We start from the raw sequence: 20,000 nt of genomic DNA on the forward strand, positions 1-20,000 counted from the left end.
TAGACAACCTACTAAGCAGAAGCTTGGTTCGCACGAGGAAGCCACACAAGTGCAGGCGCCGAGCCGAGAGAGGATGTACTGGCGAGTTCCTGTGCTGGTGCGGGATTTCGCCAATCCCTGACGCCAATCCCTGACCGGAGTGGAGGAACGTGGCTGCGCTCTGTTGTGCAAGGTGTATCAAGAAGACCCGAAGGAGCCACGCTGCAGTACATGCAAAGTGGCTGAGTCATACTGTGGTACTTGTGGCTGCTGCTGCAGCACTTGAAGCAGTTAGACGCATGTTCAAACAACTCGAAAATGCTCGAGGCATTCCTCGGCACTGCAACAGGCAGCCAAAGCCATGTTCCAGCAAGTGGAAGAATAAAGAAAAAGACGGAAAGAGAGATGGGAAAAGAGGAAAGAAGGATGGGAAGGAGAGAGAAATCTATCTAGGACATATCATCGCGGGGCTATGTCGCAGCATATGTTCTGGCGATTTTACCGGGTGACCACAAAGCTCGCGGAGGTTGGGGGCACACAAACAAGTACTAGGTCAAGTAGGAGTCGGAGCGGAAGTTGGAGTAGGTTAAAGAAGGGAAATAGAAAAAGGATTAAGATGAAAAGGAAAGAAAAAAGGTAAAGAAAACAACGGAAAATCTTAGAACAATGAGGATGACAGTCATCGAAGAGCAAGACGAGAAGCATCATGAAACAATGACTGACGTGCATTACGATCCTTGAACGCAGTCCCTCCCTGGGCTATTAACATGTCTCATCATCTCCAAGGTAACTTATAACCATATTCCCCGCCACAGTCACGGAGGAGACTCGTCAAATTTCAACTCGCGTTATTCGGCCTTTATCTCTTCATTATTCAGCTCCGCGCTCATCATAAACCGAAATTTGTTTTCCCTCCATGAATAGATATTTTCACGACTACATATTTTGAAAAAGTCTTTAATCCAAGGTCGTTCGCGGGAAGAGAATAAAGAGGAAGGAGAAGACGAGAAGGGTATGGAAGAAAAATCGAAGAGGGCTAGGAAGAAAACAGGGAGGAGGGAGGAGTAGGAATAAGATGTTTCCGTCTGATAAATAAATACATAATTGATAAAAAACATATATATATATATATATATATATATATATATATATATATATAGCGCCACTTTCTTCCTTCAGAGATTTTTCTTTTACAACTGCAATTAACGACAGATACATGACTCCAGGAACAATGAGATGACTGCCAATGAGAATGCCGATGATGGTTCATTAAAAATCCATCGACATTCATTACGTTGCAAAAAATCAAACTGGTAATCATCGTCGGTCGTTTATCAGTTACTTATCTTCATTCAAAAAGGCGCGGGGACTGATGTTAAACCTGATAAATACATTGGGAGGCACGACTATAATTAGTTATCATAAAGTTGATCCGTCAAAACAATTATCTCCAACACACGATCATCCTAGACAAGATAAAGCTAAACAACACAAGAGGAGAGAAAAAAAAACTCGTATCATGGTCACTATCGCCTGCCACAGCCGCGGGAGTGACGTCATCCGACATTGGGCGATAAACTCAAATAAAACAGCCTATGTTTATTCTTTTCCCCTTCTCCTAGACGGACGTATTAGTACAAAAAGAATAATTTAAAATCTAAAAAAAAAAAAATAATAATAATAATATACAGTATTCCTTTTTACAGAGACACTCGTAAAGATGGAGCCGTTTCCCGTTATGTGTACAAGTGTGGTCTGGCGCAGTGTTTTCCGTGTACCCTTGTGCCCTTGTACGGCAAGTGTCCAGCATGGTCTGAAGTCATTCCTGCCACAATGCCCCATCCCCCCCACTCCTCCCCACCGATACCCGACTTTTCCGTTAAACCTGCCTCCCTCCGCGCTGCCCACTCACCCCTGCATCCACATCGTGCATCTTTGCTTCCTTCGTCACTGTTCTCCACCGACTATTTCAACACTTCTTCATTTCGTAGGCTCCCATAAATCTTGCAAGTCATGACTATTTACGATGAACAATATTGCTATCTGTTATTGGTGATGTTCATTCAGAGAAGCTGACTCGCGAGTTCTCTCCACTCTTGAGTCCCGAACAAATATAATTGCCTTAATCTAGGGTCCAAGGTTCTTTTTACAATTTTGTCTGAATTGTCGTCACAAAGCTGATCGCAGTAAAAGTGATTCTACAACATTAAAACATACAAGGATAATAAAAGACAACGCAGCCCCGCCCTTAAATTTCCATAACAATGACAGGAACAGAACGCAAAAGCACAAAGCACACACTCCGCCCCCCTTTCCTTCCAGAGGATCTCCCGTTACTTACACTCGCGGAGCAGAATCGTCTCATCGAGATACCTGGAGCTCGAGAAAACCTGTTCTTAGGAGGACCAGCCAACAGGGAGGAAAGGGGAAGAGGGGGAAGGAGGGGTGGGGAAAGAGGTAAAGATCCGGTGCGGGTGAGGAGGAGGTGAAAATGTCGAGCTCTACATCACACACCCAATAGATTGTTTCAGTTTCAATTTCGTCGAGACTGACCGAAGAGACGTCCAAGCCTTTCTGCAAAATCTAGAGACGAGATAAACGTCAAGCACAGAAGAGGAGGTCACTCGCAGGCAAGAAGAACGACCGACGCAATGCATCTCTACAAACAGCGAGCGACCGAGGAATGCCTGCAAGCTGTCGAAGATGGATAAGGTGCTATAAACAACTGCTTCGTAACAGGTCCAAGAAAAGGACAATTAATTACCAACAACTGATGTTACCCCGGCACGCAAGGCCTCTCGAAACTTGAGATTTTCTTTTTCTTCCTTTCCTGGATAAGGATGACAGGCAAGGAGACGGAAAGCTAGAGAAATGGAGAGGCAAAGTGGCAGCACTTCGAAGAGGGAAGGATGTATTAAGGAAACAATATTGGAGATGCAGAGGAGCGAGTTGCAAGTCAGCTCAAAAGGCCGCTCAGGAAAAAAGGCTTGAAAATGTCGATTAACAGTAGTGATAAAGGCTGTAAAGAATGGAAATTAGCCAACAGTAAGGCATCGTAAGATACATGGCGTTGACTTGGGTAATAGGAATATAAATACAGGAGGATGACAAAAAATATGTAAAATAGAAAGATGACAAAGTAAACAATAGAAAGGAAAAAGAAAGTACAAAGGATATGGAAAAGCCAAAACGGATAGACAGATAGGTTAAGTGAAAGAGAGAAAGGAGGGGGAGGGGGGGAGTGAGAGAGGGAAAGGGAGAGAGGGAAAGGAAGAGGGTAGGAGGGAGAGGGGAGAGGGGAGAGGGGAGAGGGAGGAGGAGGAGGAGGAGGAGGAGGAGGAGGAGGAGGAGGAGGAGGAGGAGGAGGAGGAGGAGGAGGAAGAGGAGGACAAGGAGGAGAGGAGGAGAAGGAGGAGAGGAGGAGGAGGAGAAGGAGGAGGAGAAGGAGAAGGAGAGAGAGGAAAGGAGGGAGGGAGGGAGGAGGGAGGGAGGGGAGAGAGAAAAAGAGAAAGAGAAAGAAAGAGAAAGAGAAAGAAAGAAAGAAAGAAAGAGAGAGGAGAGAGGGAGAGAGGGAGGGAGGTAGAGAGGGAGGGAGAAGGAGAGAGTGAGTGAGTTTCCAAAAGGGTCAAGATGAAACGGATGAACTGCTGCTGTTGTGAGACCTGAACTCGCTCGCTCCCCACGAGGTCGTGATCGAGCACACGCGGCCGGGCGGCCGGGCAGGAGGGCAGGAGGAAGAGTAGGATGGTACGTGTGGGTGGAGCCGTGGCAGGTTCACTACCAACAACAGCGCCCCCACGATCGCTTCGGGCAATAACTCTCCTCCACAACCAGCAGAGCGTGACTACGCCTGCCCAGCCACACCAATTCACCCAAAGCTCGGGTATCCCTCCCTCCGACGCCTCCAAACTCCTCCATCTAGACACCGACGCCGAAGAGAACATACACGCGGGGCACGAAAAAAGAGGTTCATCTTGACGAGTCACGTTGAGCGTTCTCTGACCCCTTCGCGTCCATCGCCACTGCTGTTGCTGCTGCTGCTGCGTGACAACGCTCTCTTCCACCACGCAGCCACCTCTGGGCTGTTTCACGCGACGGTGTAAAAATGGATTATGCTGACTGACGCTTATACAAAGAAACGCTTAAATAATTATATATCAAGAGCTGGAGTTATGAAAGGAGGGGGTTAGGGATAGAGTGCGAAGGGGTAAGAAAGAAAGGAGGGGGCCCGGGTGGGAGATGGGGGGAAAGGGGGGGAGGGAGGGAAGGAGGAGGGAGGAGGAGGGAGGAGGGGGGGAGGATTGAGAGAGGGGGGGGGGGAAAGGGGGGAGAGAGGGGGGAGGGGGGGGGGAGGAATAGGGGGGAGAGAGGGGGGGGAGGGGGGGAGGGAGAGGAGGGGGGGGGGGGGAAGGGGGGAGAGGGGGAGGGGGGGGGAGGAGGGAGGGGGGGGGGGGTTCGGGGTAAGGGGGGGAAAGAGGGGGGTTGGGGGAGGGGGGAAAAAATTTTAAAAACTTCTGTTCTTTTACTCACGTCTTTAAACTTTTTCCCCCTCATTTTGTTTTATCATTAGCAAAAGCATTTTCGTATGGGGCCCCAGCTTAAAGCTGTTTTGCATTTGAAATCCCCATGTCAAAAAGCCGGGTTTTTGGGCCCGATGTGACAAATGTTTTTGGGATTTTGAAAATTGAAGAGAGCTCCCAACTTTCCCAAAGCCACATGGCTGCAGGGCGCTTTCCCTTTGCGACCGGGCACATAGAAAGTCCACATGCAAAAAAGTTACCGAGAATGAAAAATACGAAAAAATTTTTTTTGATAAATACCCTTTCAAGTCATTACCCAAAACACTAATGTGCACTTGTATAACCTGGGAAAGTAGCGTACTCTTACATAAACTCACTATCGCCTCGATTATCGGAAAAATTTTCACTATTTTTCGTTTTATGAAAAAATTTGCATCGCATAGCCAATTTTCCCAGTTTGATCACTAATAGACATGTGTTTGGGTTAAAAACCCTAAAACCCATAGTTTTGCAATGCGTTTTACCTGTTTGGTGGTGATGAGGGCAAAGCGCATCAAGGAGGGTTTTGAGGCGAGGCATGTGAGGTGCGCTCGACATGCTGTGGTTAAGAGCAGATGGCGATGGTCACGAGACGACCATTAATTCTTCTTTGGATAAAATTAAAAAAAACTTGGCACAAGCATCGGGACACACTTGCGACGTCGTGAGTTCAGTTATATGGAGGGGAGAAAAAAAACCTTGGTGAAAAAGGGACGATGTGAAAACAAGAGGGGGAGGGGCCCTGGAAAGGAGGAGGGCGGGGGGGGGGGGGGGTTGGTGGGCGCGCGAGCAGAAGCCGGAGCCGCCCGAGGGAGGAAGCGTGGGCTGGAGGGCGAAAACCTTCCGGACGTGTCGCTGTCACGGTGTCACTTGCCCTGGAATGCAGACCTACACGTCCCCATTCTTTTCAGCGGGTTTTCGGTTTCAACCCCAATTTTTCTTCTTTTAAAAAAAGCCCTCCCCCCCCCCCCCCCCCCCGGCAAAGAGGGTCCCGGGCACAGCACGCCGCGTATCCTTTTTCTCTCCCACACTCGCAGTAGTGATCTCAAGCAGCCTTGGCTTTATATTAAACATGTGTCAAGCCAAGAGGCCAACGAGACGCCCACCCGCCGGTCCTTGTGGCAAATGGTTCCTCTTGGGCGGACACGACGCGCCGCGCCCCTCTGCTCCAGTCAAGGACACGTATCCTACAGAGTTCAATTCCCCCTCCTAGCAGGATCCGTCATCCCTGTGGAACAGCGATTCAGGCCAGGACTTCGCGGGGGCCTACTCTTGCACTTCCCCAAGTGGATCAGGGGCGCTCTTGTCAAAGGGAAACGGCCCCCGAAAACTAACGCGGCCATTTTTAATTTTCACTAACGCAAGCCAACATAAATCTCTCAGTTCGCATTTCCATGTTTTGAAAAAAAAATTTTCCTTTTTGCCTTTTGGGTTTCGAATAACAAATGGAGACGCTCTGTAAAGATTATCAAGAAAAATGGGCAACCCGCGGGCCCCATTAAAAAGAGGGGGGTAATTTTAGGTAAATGCAACGGAATGAAACCTCCCAAGATGAGCTGTGGATAGAGGCGGCGCAAGACGTTAAACGCCCCCAATCATCGTCAGCTGGTCCTAATGGTGATGGACGACAAGTAACAATGGCCAGGATCCTCTGTACTTGACAGTGACTAGGGGTTTAATAATGCTAACAACTTAAGATACACGAAATAAAACAAACAAAAATTTATACCCCGCAAATTTTGGGACAAAAAAGGCCAGATAGAGCATAAACAAAATCTGACAGGAGTATGCAACAATAAACAAGCCCATAGAAGTAGGATGTACATGAAAGAGATTCCCCTATAACGTCAAAATCAACAGGATTTGGTAATAACAAGGGTGGGGGTCAGGCAGGTGCCAAGGGGGTGAAATCATAACCCCTAAGGATTGGGGGCGCAAAGGGGGAAAGTACGGTGTGGGGGATGAGGGAAGGGTTGGGGGGGGGGCCGGGGGGGGGTTTTTGAATTTTTGGTGGCGGGAGGGTTGGGGGTTTTTTAACGGGGTTTTGGGGCCATTTTACTGGGTTTACCAACGTGGGATATCGTGGTTTGGGCTTTTGTGTGGGCTTTTGACAAAAAAAAAAAGGGGGGGGCAAACCCTGGATAGGTGGGGCGGAAAAAGGGGAAAGGAAAACATCCAAACCCATTAGACTGGGAAAAAGCGTATTTTGTGGTCATCAAAGCGATTCACTCGAGGGTCGGGGGGTGTTTTGTTTGTCTGTTATTTCTTTTTTAATGGGGTAGTGGGGAAATCCCGTAATTTGGGGCAAAGGAGACCCGGGGGGGTGGGGTTTCTATGTGCAGGATTTTAAATCTGACGTAAAATAGAAAAGGTCGGGGAAAGGGTGGCCCCGGCCCGGAGGGAATAACCCTTTTGGAGATGGGAAAACTTTAGCGAGGGGCGTGGTATCTTGGGGGGCTGGAACCCAAATGTGGGTGGTGGGGGGCCGGGGGGATGTGGCGGGGAGTGGTTTTGGGGCGGGGGGGTGTGCGGAAACGATTTTTATGGTGGGTTTGGGGGTGGGGTCACCCGGCCCGGGGCTGACTCCGGTACTTTTTTCCTCCTGTTTCCTCCCCCGGAGGGCCCTCCCTCGGAATGTGCCTGCGCCGCCTCCATGCCCGTTCGAGTGTACACTCTCAAACTCGCCCGTTTAAGTGCATACATCTTGTCCACGTAATAGGATGGAACTCGTCAAACGATACAAAACAAGAGGCTCTTGGTCTACCTTGCATTCCCGAGTACATATCCGCACTCTGGTCCCTTTTCCAAACAAACGTAATGTGGGGCATTTGCATCTGGGTCACCTACATCCCCAACCAAATGCGGGGAACCGAGGGAAAAAAGGAAGAGACGCAGGGAAGAAGATGATGGATACCAAACCTCTTCCCCTTCAACCCCTACCACACAGGTGGCAGCGGTCCGTCACCTATACCCTGGTGCATGCCGTATCTTGGGACATCAACGAAGATCCGCGACATACAATATGCGGGTCAACCAGACACTCACGGTCAGCATTAAAAGGACGATTTAGCGACGGGCTGCGTAATAAAGGTCCCCCTCACGGCTAGTTCAATAAGCATATTATATTCGCTTAACGGCACTTGTTGGCATGCACTCGACGCCTCGTATATTGGTATGTTAGGAGTAATCTGTCAGGAACATAAATGGATGATAGATGTGTTTAGTCCAAACTCTACTTCTCCAATGGATGTTCGTGTAGCTGTAATTATTTGGTATCCATCCCTTATTCTTTTTTTTTTTTTTTTTTTTTTTCCTCGTTTATACTGTGAAAAATTATAACCAATAAAATATCTGAACGTTGAGAATCATAGGATCTCCGACAAAATAAGCAAATAACTCCCAAGGACAAACGACGGTTAAAAATCCACCAATTTACATCAATTCAGCTTGGAGGATCTGAACAAATCTGCCATTTCCGCTGTGACGCGTGCTAAGACGTGATCAAATAAGAACCAAGATTAATTACAGTCACGGTGAGTGTGCCAGTAAAAAGCGACAGCCAGATTCAGTGGATCCCTCCCCACAGTCCACCCTTGGCAGGAGCAGGAAAGGGGCAGCAGTGAGGATCGTGTTGCCTTGGGAGATTACTGGCCGTCGTGAGATGTCAACATGACTAAGGTTGCAAAAGTACATCAATTTACTATACCAATCACTTGCACTATTTTTTTTTTTTTTTTTTTTTTTATCTAATGCCCATTAAATGCTTACTAACCCTACAAGACTGGAAATAAAATCAACACCAACACCGCAAATTATAGCAATAGCATCGGACAGACTTACAGACAGACAGACCACAAGAGGCACAAAAAGTAGTATTGGCATCTGCACCAGCCAGAACAAGAGAGGCTGGAGCTTATTCTGATCAATAAAACCGTTGTTAGTGATGGTGGCACCCTCAAGGCGGTGGCGTCATGACCTTCCGCATTACTCCTGACGAATTCTTGGCCGTCTGTTTAATCGAGACCACTCCGTTCTGGCACGCTCCCTTATGCCCATACACGTTCCCTCCCTCCCTGTAAATGCGTATACCCCCCACTCTCTCTCTCTCTCTCTCACTCTCTCTCTCCCCTCTCTCTCTCTCTTATCTCTCTCTCTCTCTCTCTCTCTCTCTCTCTCTCTCTCTCTCTTATATATTATATAATTATAAATTTAAATTTATATATATATATATTAAAATTTATATACACACAAAACACACACAACACACACCATTACCATACAAACATACATACCTACTATAAAACACACACACACCAACACACGCACACGGCACAACCCAATACCCCTTTTCCCCCCCCTTTGTCTGTCCCTGGCGGTCCGTCTCCCCCTGTATAGGCCCATACGCCTCCCTCCTTACATATACGCACATGCCCTCTCCCAACCTCCCTCTACATTTCCATACACCAATGCTGCCCCTCTCTCTCTCTCCGACAGCTCAATCAAGGTTGTAGTCTTACTTCTAAAAACTCGCGGTGGATTCGTTCGACAGCAACTTCCATGACATGATATTTTGCGACGTCTTCATAGTATTAGCAAGTCAGCGATGTTAAACGCGTAAACTAATTAGACAGACTACCAATGACATAAATAGAATTCTAAAATCCTGCGCGAAGAACAGATTCCTTATACCATCAATCACGAAGAATGACAATTATTACAGCATGGTCCCCAAATAAGGCAACAGGATAGTTATTTTAACCACGAAAACTACCATAGCCACATATATATAGCCCCTCTTACCCCCCTCGGTCTCCCCCAAGAAGGCTAACAAGAGCCCTATACCGACAACCCTTACAAAAAATGTCTAATTTTCCATACCTAAAATTTAAATGGGTTTATCAAAAAAACCCCTCGTATTAGTGCGACAAGTAACTATACAAACAAAAACAAAATGTGCGACACACACACACACACAGATAGACATAGACGAGAGAGACAGACAGACAGACAGACAGACAGACAGACACACACACACACACACACACAAAAAAAAAAAAAATATCACGTGGCATTACGGATGTAAGAAATGTAAGCACAACACGCGATTACAACGAGTGGGAGACCAGAGAAAACGCAACGTGGTGGAGGTGCTGCTGGGCTATGTATGAGACTAGTCTAGAGAGCGTGTGAGTCAGCACAGGTCGAGAGTACCGCGTGACAGACGGTTGGCAAGCCTGCTAGCATAAACACACCACACAGTTGCCAGCCTTCGCCAGATTACAGACCCGACGAGTCTCGATTTCCCGTACCGCTCATCTGCTCTTTAATTCACAAGGCATGCCACCGACTGTGACATCACACCTCGTTCGTATCTGCATAAAGTGAAACTTCATATGTTGTCTAAAGATCAGCGTAACACTAAGCGTGAGGAGACAGCATGGCAAGTTGGGGAATGCACCCTATTGGGAGCGGGGGGGAAGTGGTTGGGGTGAGGGAGGAGGGGGAGGTAGAAGAGGCAGAACGGGGGGGAACAGGAGAGTGGGAGGGTTTAGGGGCAAGAGAGACTGGGGGGAAAGGGCAGTTAGAGGGGGGGGGAAAGGGGGGGGTTGAGAATGAGAAAGCGAAAGAAGGGGGGGAGGGGAGGGGGGGGGAGAGGGAGGGGAAGGTTAGAGGGAGAGAGAGAGAGAAAGAGAGGAGAAGAGAGAGAAAAGAGAGAGGAGGAAGAGAGAGAGAAGAGAGGGGGGAGGGTGGGAGGGGGGGGGAGGAGGGAGGGGGGGAACGGGAGTGAGGGAGGGGGGAGGAGGTAGGGAGGGAGGAGGGAGGGGGGAGGGAAAGGGAGGGGAGGAGGGGGAGGGAGGGAGGAGGGCGGAGTAGGGAAAGGGGAGGGACGGAGTGAGGGAGGGAGGGAGAGAGGGAGAGAAGGAGAGAGGGAGAGAGAGAGAGGTGGGGGGGGGGGGTTTTACAAGACTTGCCCGTACATCTGATACCGTAGGGAATGGCGATGTATAAGGCAGCCCTTCTGCTTCAGGTCGGAGACACCCCCCAGCAGGAAGGGCAGGAACACGCAGAATCGACAGCTGCAACGATGGCCCGGGAGGTCAGGAGAAGGTGCTCAACTCGGGCATTGTTATTTGAACTCATCGTCTCCTGAAGACTACATCACCACTTCAAAAGCTGCATTACCCGCCCGCATTGTGGGGGTTTCGGGGGGTTTTCCTGGGGGGGGGTTGACATCGAGGGAAACCAAAGAACGGCCAATACATGCTGGCCGAGCTGAGTGGGAAAATGTGTATTTTTTTAGGGGTCTCTCTCTTCTCTCCTCTCCTCTCTCTCTCTTCTCTCTCTCTCTTTTCTCTCTCTCTCTCTCCACCCCCTCTCTTCTCTCTCCTTTTCCTCCCCCCTTCTCTCTCTCTCTTCTCTCCACCCCCTTCTTCTCTCTCTCTCTCTCTCCACCCCCTCTCTCTCTCTCTCCTCTCTCTCCACCCCCTTCTCTTTTCTCTCTTCTCCACCCCCCTCTCTCTTCTCCTCTCTTCCCACCTCTCTCTCTCTCTCTCTTCTCTCTCTCCACCCCCCCTCTCTCTCTCTCTCCACCCCCCCTCTCTCTCTCTCTCCAACCCCCCCCTCTCTCTCTCTCTCTCTCTCTCTCTCTCTCTCTCTCTCTCTCTCCACCCTCTCTCTCTCTCTCCTCTCCTTCCCCCCCTCTCTCTCTCCTTTCCCCCCCTCTCTTTCTCCTTCCCCCTTCTCTTTCTCTTTCTCTTTCTCTTTCTCTTTCTCTTTCTCTTTCTCTCCCCCCCCCCCCCCAACACTCATGACTGCCCTGTTATTCAGCGCATCAAAACTCGAGATAGCAGCAAACGGCGGCGTCCTGACGGAACCCCCTTAGCGCGCCCTCCTCCCCCGGCGAGAGTGCGTGAGGAGCGGGAGGTTGTTTCACTTGATACGGCTGCCGGTCCTGCTGTCTTTGTTTCTCACCCTCGCCACGTCCTACCCTCCCTGCCGACACCGCAATGGTTCACTACCCCGCCATTCACCTTTCCATTAGTGGACCACTACCTCATACCCTTCTCGACCTCTTGCTCATCCTTATCCTTTGCCTTGGTAGATGACTGGTGGTCTTTCGCCGCCGCCGCCGCCCTTCCTCCCTCCCTCCCTCCGCGCCACCTCAAACTTTTTTAATTGCAGCTCTCCGCTTTCCTATCGGGGCTTGTCTCTCATTCCGCCCGTTTCGCACATGGCTGGACATTCAAAAACAAATTGCTCCCAATTAGACGAGGTTTGGGATCGGTTCATCTGGCTCCCGACTCTTTATGACGAGCTTGTCTTTCCTTCTGTGAAGATGGTTATTCTCGTCCCCCTCCGCTGTAACACAGGCTTCCTCCCCCGCCCACAGAGGAGCCTGCCTCTCCTTTCTCTCCATCCCACACATACCCACGTCCTTTTGCTTCGTGTTAGTGCGTCCTTTGCTCCCCTCCCCTCCACCTCTTTCATGAGATTATTACCCTGAAATCTCACTCCCTTCCTCCTCTTAGTCTTCTCCCCTAGACCCATCCATCGTCCAATTGCCCCTTCGTGCATCCCGCTTGCCGCCCTCCCCTTGCTCGTCTTTCTTCGCTGGATTCTGTTGGTCTCTCAAGCCAGAGTGGGTTCCCTTCTCTCAAGCCTTAACAAATCGAAAACAAGAAAACTTCCAGCATGGCAATACATCAATTCATCCCGGAATGAAGGGGAAAAGAAACCTTCAAAAAAACTGTTCTGGTCACTTCACATTTTGACAAGATGACAATTTCCCTACAAGTGCCGTCACAGCCACTCTCGCCCGCGAACTCTTACCTGAACACTTTTTCTCGGTTTTATCTGCCCGGCGAGTACCATTAACTTCATGCCTCACGGCATTCACACCTGGATGCCGATGCCCTCGACCCCCACCCCAAACACACACTCCCTGGACTCCTCCTCCAGGCCGCTGCTGTCATGCTGCTGTAACCCTCACTGTCCTTTTTACACCACTTTCTGGTCGCTTTCACCAACAGCAGTCGCTGTTCTGGTCTCCGTTACTCCCTCAACGAGCAGCTTCTAATCGGGTTTGCTTCCTGTATGAACAGAGCGATTACCAAACCCGTAATTCATCTCTTTCCACGTTTATCTGTTTATGCAGATGAGGCAGGGTTGGGGAGGGGAGGGGAAATGATAGGAGAGGCGAGCAGGAGGCAAAACACGTAGAAAGGCTGTGCGAGGTCTTAGCAAAGTGGTCATCTGCTCGACAAGGCCCCCCCCCCCCCCTCACACACACACACACACACACACACACACACACACACACACACACACACACACACACACACACACACACACACCAAACACACCGACTAATCCCAAAACTTCCCCACCTGACTCTTGTCGCAAGTACAGTTCAAAGGCAGTCACCAGAACTCTATGTCGTATGGTAAAAAAAAAAAAAAAAAAAGGGGAAAGTAAAAAGGAACATAACATATCCCATCATTTCCTCTCTACACCTCACACTTATTAACATTTTTGTACTCACATTAATATTGACAGTTCACTGCTACGCACTGTGTTTACTCCAAGCCATCATAACAGCTTCCCGTGGAAAGCAAAAGTACCTAGCTAAATAAAAGTACCATTTTTAGAATCCTTCATCTAATAACTTGCCGGTTACCCGCGTCCACACCAAGATTCGAGAACAATCCCATCGTGATAAGCACAATCGCAAAGTCTTCTGCCGTGGACCCTGTACATTTACGAGGTACTTCGACCCGTATCACAGCTTGCAATTGGTTCCGGTAACTAATCCTTACTATCCATACAAAGAACCAATCGGCCTGTTAATAACAAAGGTTAACATTATTCACCTACAGCAACGAATACCTCCACGCGTTAATTAAAAGATAACGCTCTGGATGTGGCACCAAGATGACCTTGTTTGACAGCTAAATATCTCGGCTCTTAATTTAGAAATTGGCAGATTGGACAGGTCTGGTGTAGTGAATATCAGTCCTATCAAAAACAACAGAGATAACATTCAATATGCAATCAACAACAAAAACACTACACTGCTGACGGAGACTCCAACGCCACACCGCGTTCGCCCGCTATAGATTTCCAAGGCGCCCCAACAGGGGTGAATGCATAAGAGCTAGGGAGCGAGGCGGTCGTCGAGGCACTCCTCCTCCAAGCCAAGAAGGGGGAAATTAAATACATTTTAACTGCTAATGGGTGTGGGAAAGGTCACATGCATTTGTCTCAACAAGTCAGACCTGTTAAGGAACACTTCTAAAAGAAACGGAACTTGTTCGGGGCTCCTGCACAAGCACGACAGAGAGCAGTTACTCCACTGCGAAGAGCGTAGGGATAAAGTGGCACTAATAAAGGCAAGAGGCGCAGTGTCGCGGGTGTGGGTGGAGGTGGTGGCGGCGGCGGCGGCGGTAACCGGGCCACGGCGTCAACCACAACAGAGGGACTCATCCCACGTCTTCTCCCATCCATGACAATGTTACTCGATGATTTCCATATTATCCTAGTCTTATCAGAATTACATCATCCTCGTTTTGTTCGTTTACTCTCAAATGTTGCTAACACATTTAGTGCCAATCTTAAGTCAGTAAAGTTTATAAACATATAAGATATTAAAAGCCCTTGTCTGAGAGAATACACACACACATGTATAGTGTGTATTTATAGTTGTATTTATATTTATATTTATATATTTATATATGTTTGAATTTCTATATTTATACTTATAATATATATATCATAATATATATATCATAATATATATACTATATATATGTATAAATATATAACTACAAACATATAAATATATAAATATAAATATATATACAAGAATAAATATATAAATACAAACAAATATATAAATATATATAAATACAACTACGGATACAGATACAGATACAGATACAGATACAGATACAGATATATACACACACACACACACACACACACACACACATATATTATTCTGACTGTGAGGGATGGTAAGGATAAGGACAGGGGAAGGGGAAGGAGAAGGAGAGGGAGAGGGAGAGGGAGAGGGAGAGGGAGAGGGAGAGGGAGAGGGAGAGGGAGAGGGAGAGGGAGAGGGAGGGATAGAGAGGAAGAGAGGAGAATAGGGAGAGTGCGAGGAAAGAAACAGAAAGAAAGAAACAAACAAACAAACAAAGAGGAGGGGGGCTCTGATCAACACACCCCTGACAGGACGTCTTAGCAGCCACAGCGGCCGCCCCCAACTTTAGTTCTCTAAAGGTAAAGGCAGGCAAGCACAGCCAAAGCAGACGCCAAGTACCGCATGAGTAACAGCCCCCCGAGTCCGCCGGTAAGAATCCTCGCGTTCAAGTTCTCACCTTTAGGCAAGCGCGCGAAGGGATCAACACCATCATGGTTCGGCTGTTAAGATAGGCCTAGCAGGCAAGCAGGAAAATGGACATAGGAGGAGGAGAAAAAGAATAAGCAGGCAAAGGCACAACCATGAGCTGGCGTCACTCAAGACTGGTTCTCGGGAGGGCTGTGTCACTTTATAAGGACTGTGACGTCACCCTATCATCCTCCACCCCCTCCCTTCCCTCCACTCGCTCCCATCTCTACCGCTTTGCCACAGGAAACTGCCGCATGCCGGATCTGAGCGCCACTTCGCCCGACTCCTCGCCAGACAGCATCCAACGGACTCACCACATCCTTCCCTCCGTCCGTCCCTCCGTCCGTCCCTCCCTCCCCCTCCCCCGCACTCCGTCACGCTGGTCGCCCGGTCCGCCGCGAAATCACGTCCCGCTGACGTCCCCCTCGCATGGTGTAGCTCCTCACGGACTTTCCTCCCATGCGAGAGTCGCTCTCTCGCTGGCGCTTACTCACGCACTCGCACGTATATAGAGGCTCCCTGTCGATCCGGAAACTATTAGGCAAACTTTCATAAATCAGTTAGGCCACTTTAATCAGCGTCTGATATAATAATCCCGGGGATCTGTAACACTAACGCGATCAGGGTAAAGAAGTGAGAGAAGAAATTAGGAATGTAAAACAATATAAGGAAAGCAATGAATGGAGGGTTACGAAGAGGGGCAGAATGTGTTACAGAACACAAACAGGGTTAATTTCGAAGATAGGCAAAGGGGATGCGGTACTCATACTAAACTGCCTCCATCGGCGGCGACGCCCGCCCGCCCGCCCGTCCGCCCGTGAGAGCTTCCAGCCAGGGGGAACCCACAAGAAAATCGATACTCCCATCACCACTTCCCTGTCGCGCCTCCCTCAGGAGTACCCTGCTATCGCTCACGCTTCCAGCTACTTGTAGTCGCACTTCGACCCCGTCCATCTGTTTTCATGTCTGCTGGACTCTATCTCTAAGTAACGATCTTTATCTATCTGTCACACATACACCCACCTCAGTCACTCCCTCTGACAATATAAACCACGCAATAAATACATTGCACCCAAAATTGCGTCTTTCCTTGGAATAACAAAGAATGATGAACCAGGATAGGCATGGTGAGAATCGGAAGGAACGAACGAATGGTCAAGACTATGAAAGAATGATAATTTCTATGTTGACAGAATCTCACTAGGGTATGGCAATGCGATTATATAAAAATTAAGAATTTAAATGTAAAAAAAAAAAGAAGGATATTTCTGCTGATGAAATGACAAGCTTTAGACGAGACCGACGAGAAAGACGACACAGATGAGAAAGAGAGCCAAGGGCGGTACTGAAGCAGGCGAAGAGCGGAGGGGGAGGGGGTAAGCCAGGTACAGACATAGCTAAAAGGCTAGGCGAGCGAGGGGGCAGCAGGTGGCAGGAACAAAGCAAGGGCCAAAGAAAAGAAAGGGAGGAGTGCGGCGCGGGTAGGATTCTCGTCTACATCCCTAAGCATACGTACATTTCCCGGGAAAAAGCCACAAAAGTTGTAACTTGAGACAGTAATGGCAAGAGCATAATTATGAAGAGGTTGTGCAAAGTCTGTGATAGTTTAAGCAAGAGGTCAGAGATATGAAAAGTCTGGGAATACAGTCAGAAATAAACAAAACTTGGGCAGCGAGTGTTACCGTATGACTGTCGGTGTACGTCTGTCTGCTGATCTTTTTCTGTCTGAAGGTAGATATTTTTATCCGCAAACTCCTAGCCTAGGCCGGGGACTGCGCCGTGGATCAAGAGAGCCCCAAAGACCGATTCGAGCAAAGCATTCGACGAGCGCGCCAGCACAGCATGGGGAAGGGGGGGCAGCGTGGATGCTGATGAGGACCAAAGAAGACGGGCAACGAGAACCCAGACGTACGAGTAACTCGATTATTTATCCTGGAGTGGGACTGTGGAGGTGAACCGACCCGAGAGCAGTTGCCGATGTGTGGCCATACATTGTGATGATGATGGGTTGGTAGCCAAAGGGGGTAGGGAAGACTGGGCTGTAGAGACGCAGTTGCCACCAAAGGGCTACTGTCTAACGCCAAGGAAGCCTTTTTCGACATAGGCCTAGTAAACAGCCCGAGTGAAAGGCCAACACGCGCCAGGGATGGTGAGGAATGCTAGTTGCTAAGGGTGTATACTCACGGAGGGTTAGGAGGAGGGAGAGACGGCGCTCGCCATCAGTGTTGTGGAGGGAGAATGCTCACTAATAAAGTTGAAGGGACAGTGAGAGTAAACGCGGAACACGGGCGAGTCCAAGCCAGCTAGGGCGGGAAGGCAAAGCTAGACAGAGAGCGAGGGGCGAAGAGGGGAGACTATTGGCGGGAACGCGGGGAGAGGACTGCTACTACCAACTCGATAGGAGGGACTTGTTCGTGCGATGTATAAAACGAAGGGAAAATCCATCAAAATTGGAAGAGGGGGGATAGGAGGAGGTGGTGAGGAGGAGGAGGAGGAGGAGGAGGAGGAGGAGGAGGAGGAGGAGGAGGAGGAGGAGGAGGAGGAGGAGGAGGAGGAGGAGGGGGAGGGGGAGGGGGAGGCGGAGAGGGAGGGGGAGGAGGTGGTGAAGTAGGCGGAGGAAAAGAAAGAAAAGAGGATGCAGAGGGGGAGGGAGGAGAAATGCAAACTAAGGCGAGAAGCAAATAACGACAATGGGGAAAGGGGGAAAACCCTAACGGCATGGGGAAACCAGCAGGGAAACTAACCGAGGGGAAAGGGGTTGTTCCTATGCGAGAGGGCCAAAAGCTGTCAACAAGGGGAAGCTTTGGACGTGGGGATAATGGGTGAGCATACATAATGTACTATCCAGTCTGTTTCCCCCTCCCATATTTCACACGATGCCAGCACTGCATCGCCGCAACGCTTTCCACCCGTGCGCGACGTGGCGTGTATGTGCACGAGCAGAAACCAACATCGGCATGCGCGCTTCCATCCCAGTGCACAACTCTGAACTCACACGTATCCTTTATCTTCTATCTACTTCTACCAGCAGCCTTCTAAACTAATACGAAATACTTAACATAAGTAAACTTAGCTTACGGCAAAAGAGCTCCACGCTGCACTCACCTGAAAAGAAAAAGAAAACACGTTGTATAATAAGCAAGTACACAAATCACATATCAATCATCAAAAAAAAAAAAAAAAAAAAAAAAAAAAAAAAAAAAAAATATATATACGTAGTTCTTAATATATAAATTTGGAAGAGGAGAAAGCCCTCCCCATAAGTGACATAAGCGTTACAAACGCTATTATGCACATGTTAATGTTACACTAGACTGGGCCGGAAAAAATGCTCTAAGGCCGCGCGACACACACGGAAAGGGTGTACACAGTCATCGCGGATACAGTTTTATAAATTTAACGGCACCTGTGTAGTCCAAGGAAGAAATGTGTAATAAAAAGGAAAAGTAGTCGAGATGGGATAGGCGGTGTACATGGAGCACACAGGTGAGAAAGGGGGCTAAAGGAAGAGAAAAATAAACAGGCGAGGGCCAAGACAGCAGGAATAAGTGCTAAACGTGAAAATTTTGAGACTGAAGAATAGGTAAAAATCCACAGGCTTTTAACAACCCAGCTAAATATGCTGCCAACCAGCCAACTGTCATTTAAGAGACACTTGCGGAAACTTGTCGATATCAATTAACTAGTAAAATCAAACTAGCTATTGGCAGACATGTAAACGTACAGGGGGGGGGGGGGGGAGACAGGGAAGTGGAGGAGATGGCGAGGGGGGGAGGGAGAGTAACGGTAAGAATAATGAACAAAGAAGAAAATGCCTGCATCGTAGAATAAGAAGATTGAGAAAAAGTGTATCGGCACAACAAGGAAAAGGAAATGAAAAAGAAAAACGAGCAAATCGTCGAACGGAATGGGAGGGGAGGATAAAGGGGAAGCGGGACAGGGGAAGCCGGAAAGAAATAAAAAGAAGAGATGGAGAGGGAGCGGAAGGCCCGAAACAAACACATTTCGTTCCCTTGAGGCACCGAGCCGGTACGAAGGATGCCAAGCAGTGCCATCCGCCCACGTGACTCACAGTGCCAGCTGTGACCCTCTCTTAACGCACACATTCCCAGCATTCAGAACCAAAAAATCACGTGCTACTACAAACAACCATCGAAGCAAAAATACATCATAGGAATAACGTGAGAAGAGGGAGAAGAGCGAAGAAGGGAAACACTACAGAATGGGGGGGGGGGGGCTAGTGGAGGGAAGGATTGTAAACGATAGGGAGAAAGGGAATGAAGAAAGGGCGTTGAGATGGAATAGAGAACAGAGAAAAAGGAAAGGGAGAGAGGCAGGGGGAGAGAACGAGAGAAAGAGAGAAAGAGAGAGAAAGAGAGAAAGAGAGAGAGAGAGAGAGAGAGAGAGAGAGAGAGAGAGAGAGAGAGAGAGAGAGAGAGAGAGAGAGAGAGAGAGGTGGGGGAGAGGGGGGTGATTAAAGAATTATGAAAGATTAACGGTCGAAGGAGATAGGAAATGCAAGGGAGAGAAGCATGAGAGCTCACTCACCCCCCCCCCCCCCACCACGTATCCAAAATTAACAAAACCATATACCCCACAGACTTACTACGACCATGATTCATGTCTGTTCAATATAATGTGATCAATAACAAAATGAAGGAAGCATAGTAGTAATGGAGGCTATGATAAATACAAAAAAAATATATATATATAAATGAGTTCCTAACCAATGGATAGTTTGATTCTTCGCGATAACGGACGTGCATATGATACTCCAACAAAGTTCAATGGGTCAACTTGAGCAACAAGTTTAACAAGCAGGTTGCCCCTCCCACTCTTACTTGCTGCTACAAGCAACCCTCTACAGAAGACCTTCAGCGACCATAGAAAGAGGCGCTTTATGCTGCGCTAGTCCGGCCGGCGTGGAAAGAACTGATGTGTAAAAAAACCGAAGCTCAGCAGGCTAATCATAGACTCCGGCGATCCCAAGTGTTTTAGACAAGAGCACCTGCGGGACACGCACAGCGCACATCTGTTCACCTGCAAGTTCCTTTCTGTTGGGTGTTTACTTA

The 20,000-nt window shown here is 48.6% G+C and overlaps 1 protein-coding gene across 7 annotated transcripts in view; it reads right to left on the reverse strand.

The window, feature by feature from the left end:
* Positions 1 to 20,000, reverse strand: part of LOC125036318 (pumilio homolog 2-like) — a 190,417-nt gene that overhangs the window by 111,770 nt on the left and 58,647 nt on the right. For 4 of the 7 annotated variants that reach the window (XM_047628811.1, XM_047628814.1, XM_047628810.1 and 1 more), the window contains exon 2: positions 18,007 to 18,033. The exons of the other annotated variants lie outside the window; for them this stretch is intronic. In XM_047628811.1, the coding sequence (XP_047484767.1) occupies positions 18,007 to 18,033 (27 nt within the window). The remainder of the gene's footprint in view (positions 1 to 18,006; positions 18,034 to 20,000) is intronic. 7 annotated transcript variants of the gene reach the window in all.

Source organism: Penaeus chinensis, chromosome 21 (genome assembly GCF_019202785.1).
Source record: "Penaeus chinensis breed Huanghai No. 1 chromosome 21, ASM1920278v2, whole genome shotgun sequence".
NCBI classification, from domain to species: domain Eukaryota; kingdom Metazoa; phylum Arthropoda; class Malacostraca; order Decapoda; family Penaeidae; genus Penaeus; species Penaeus chinensis.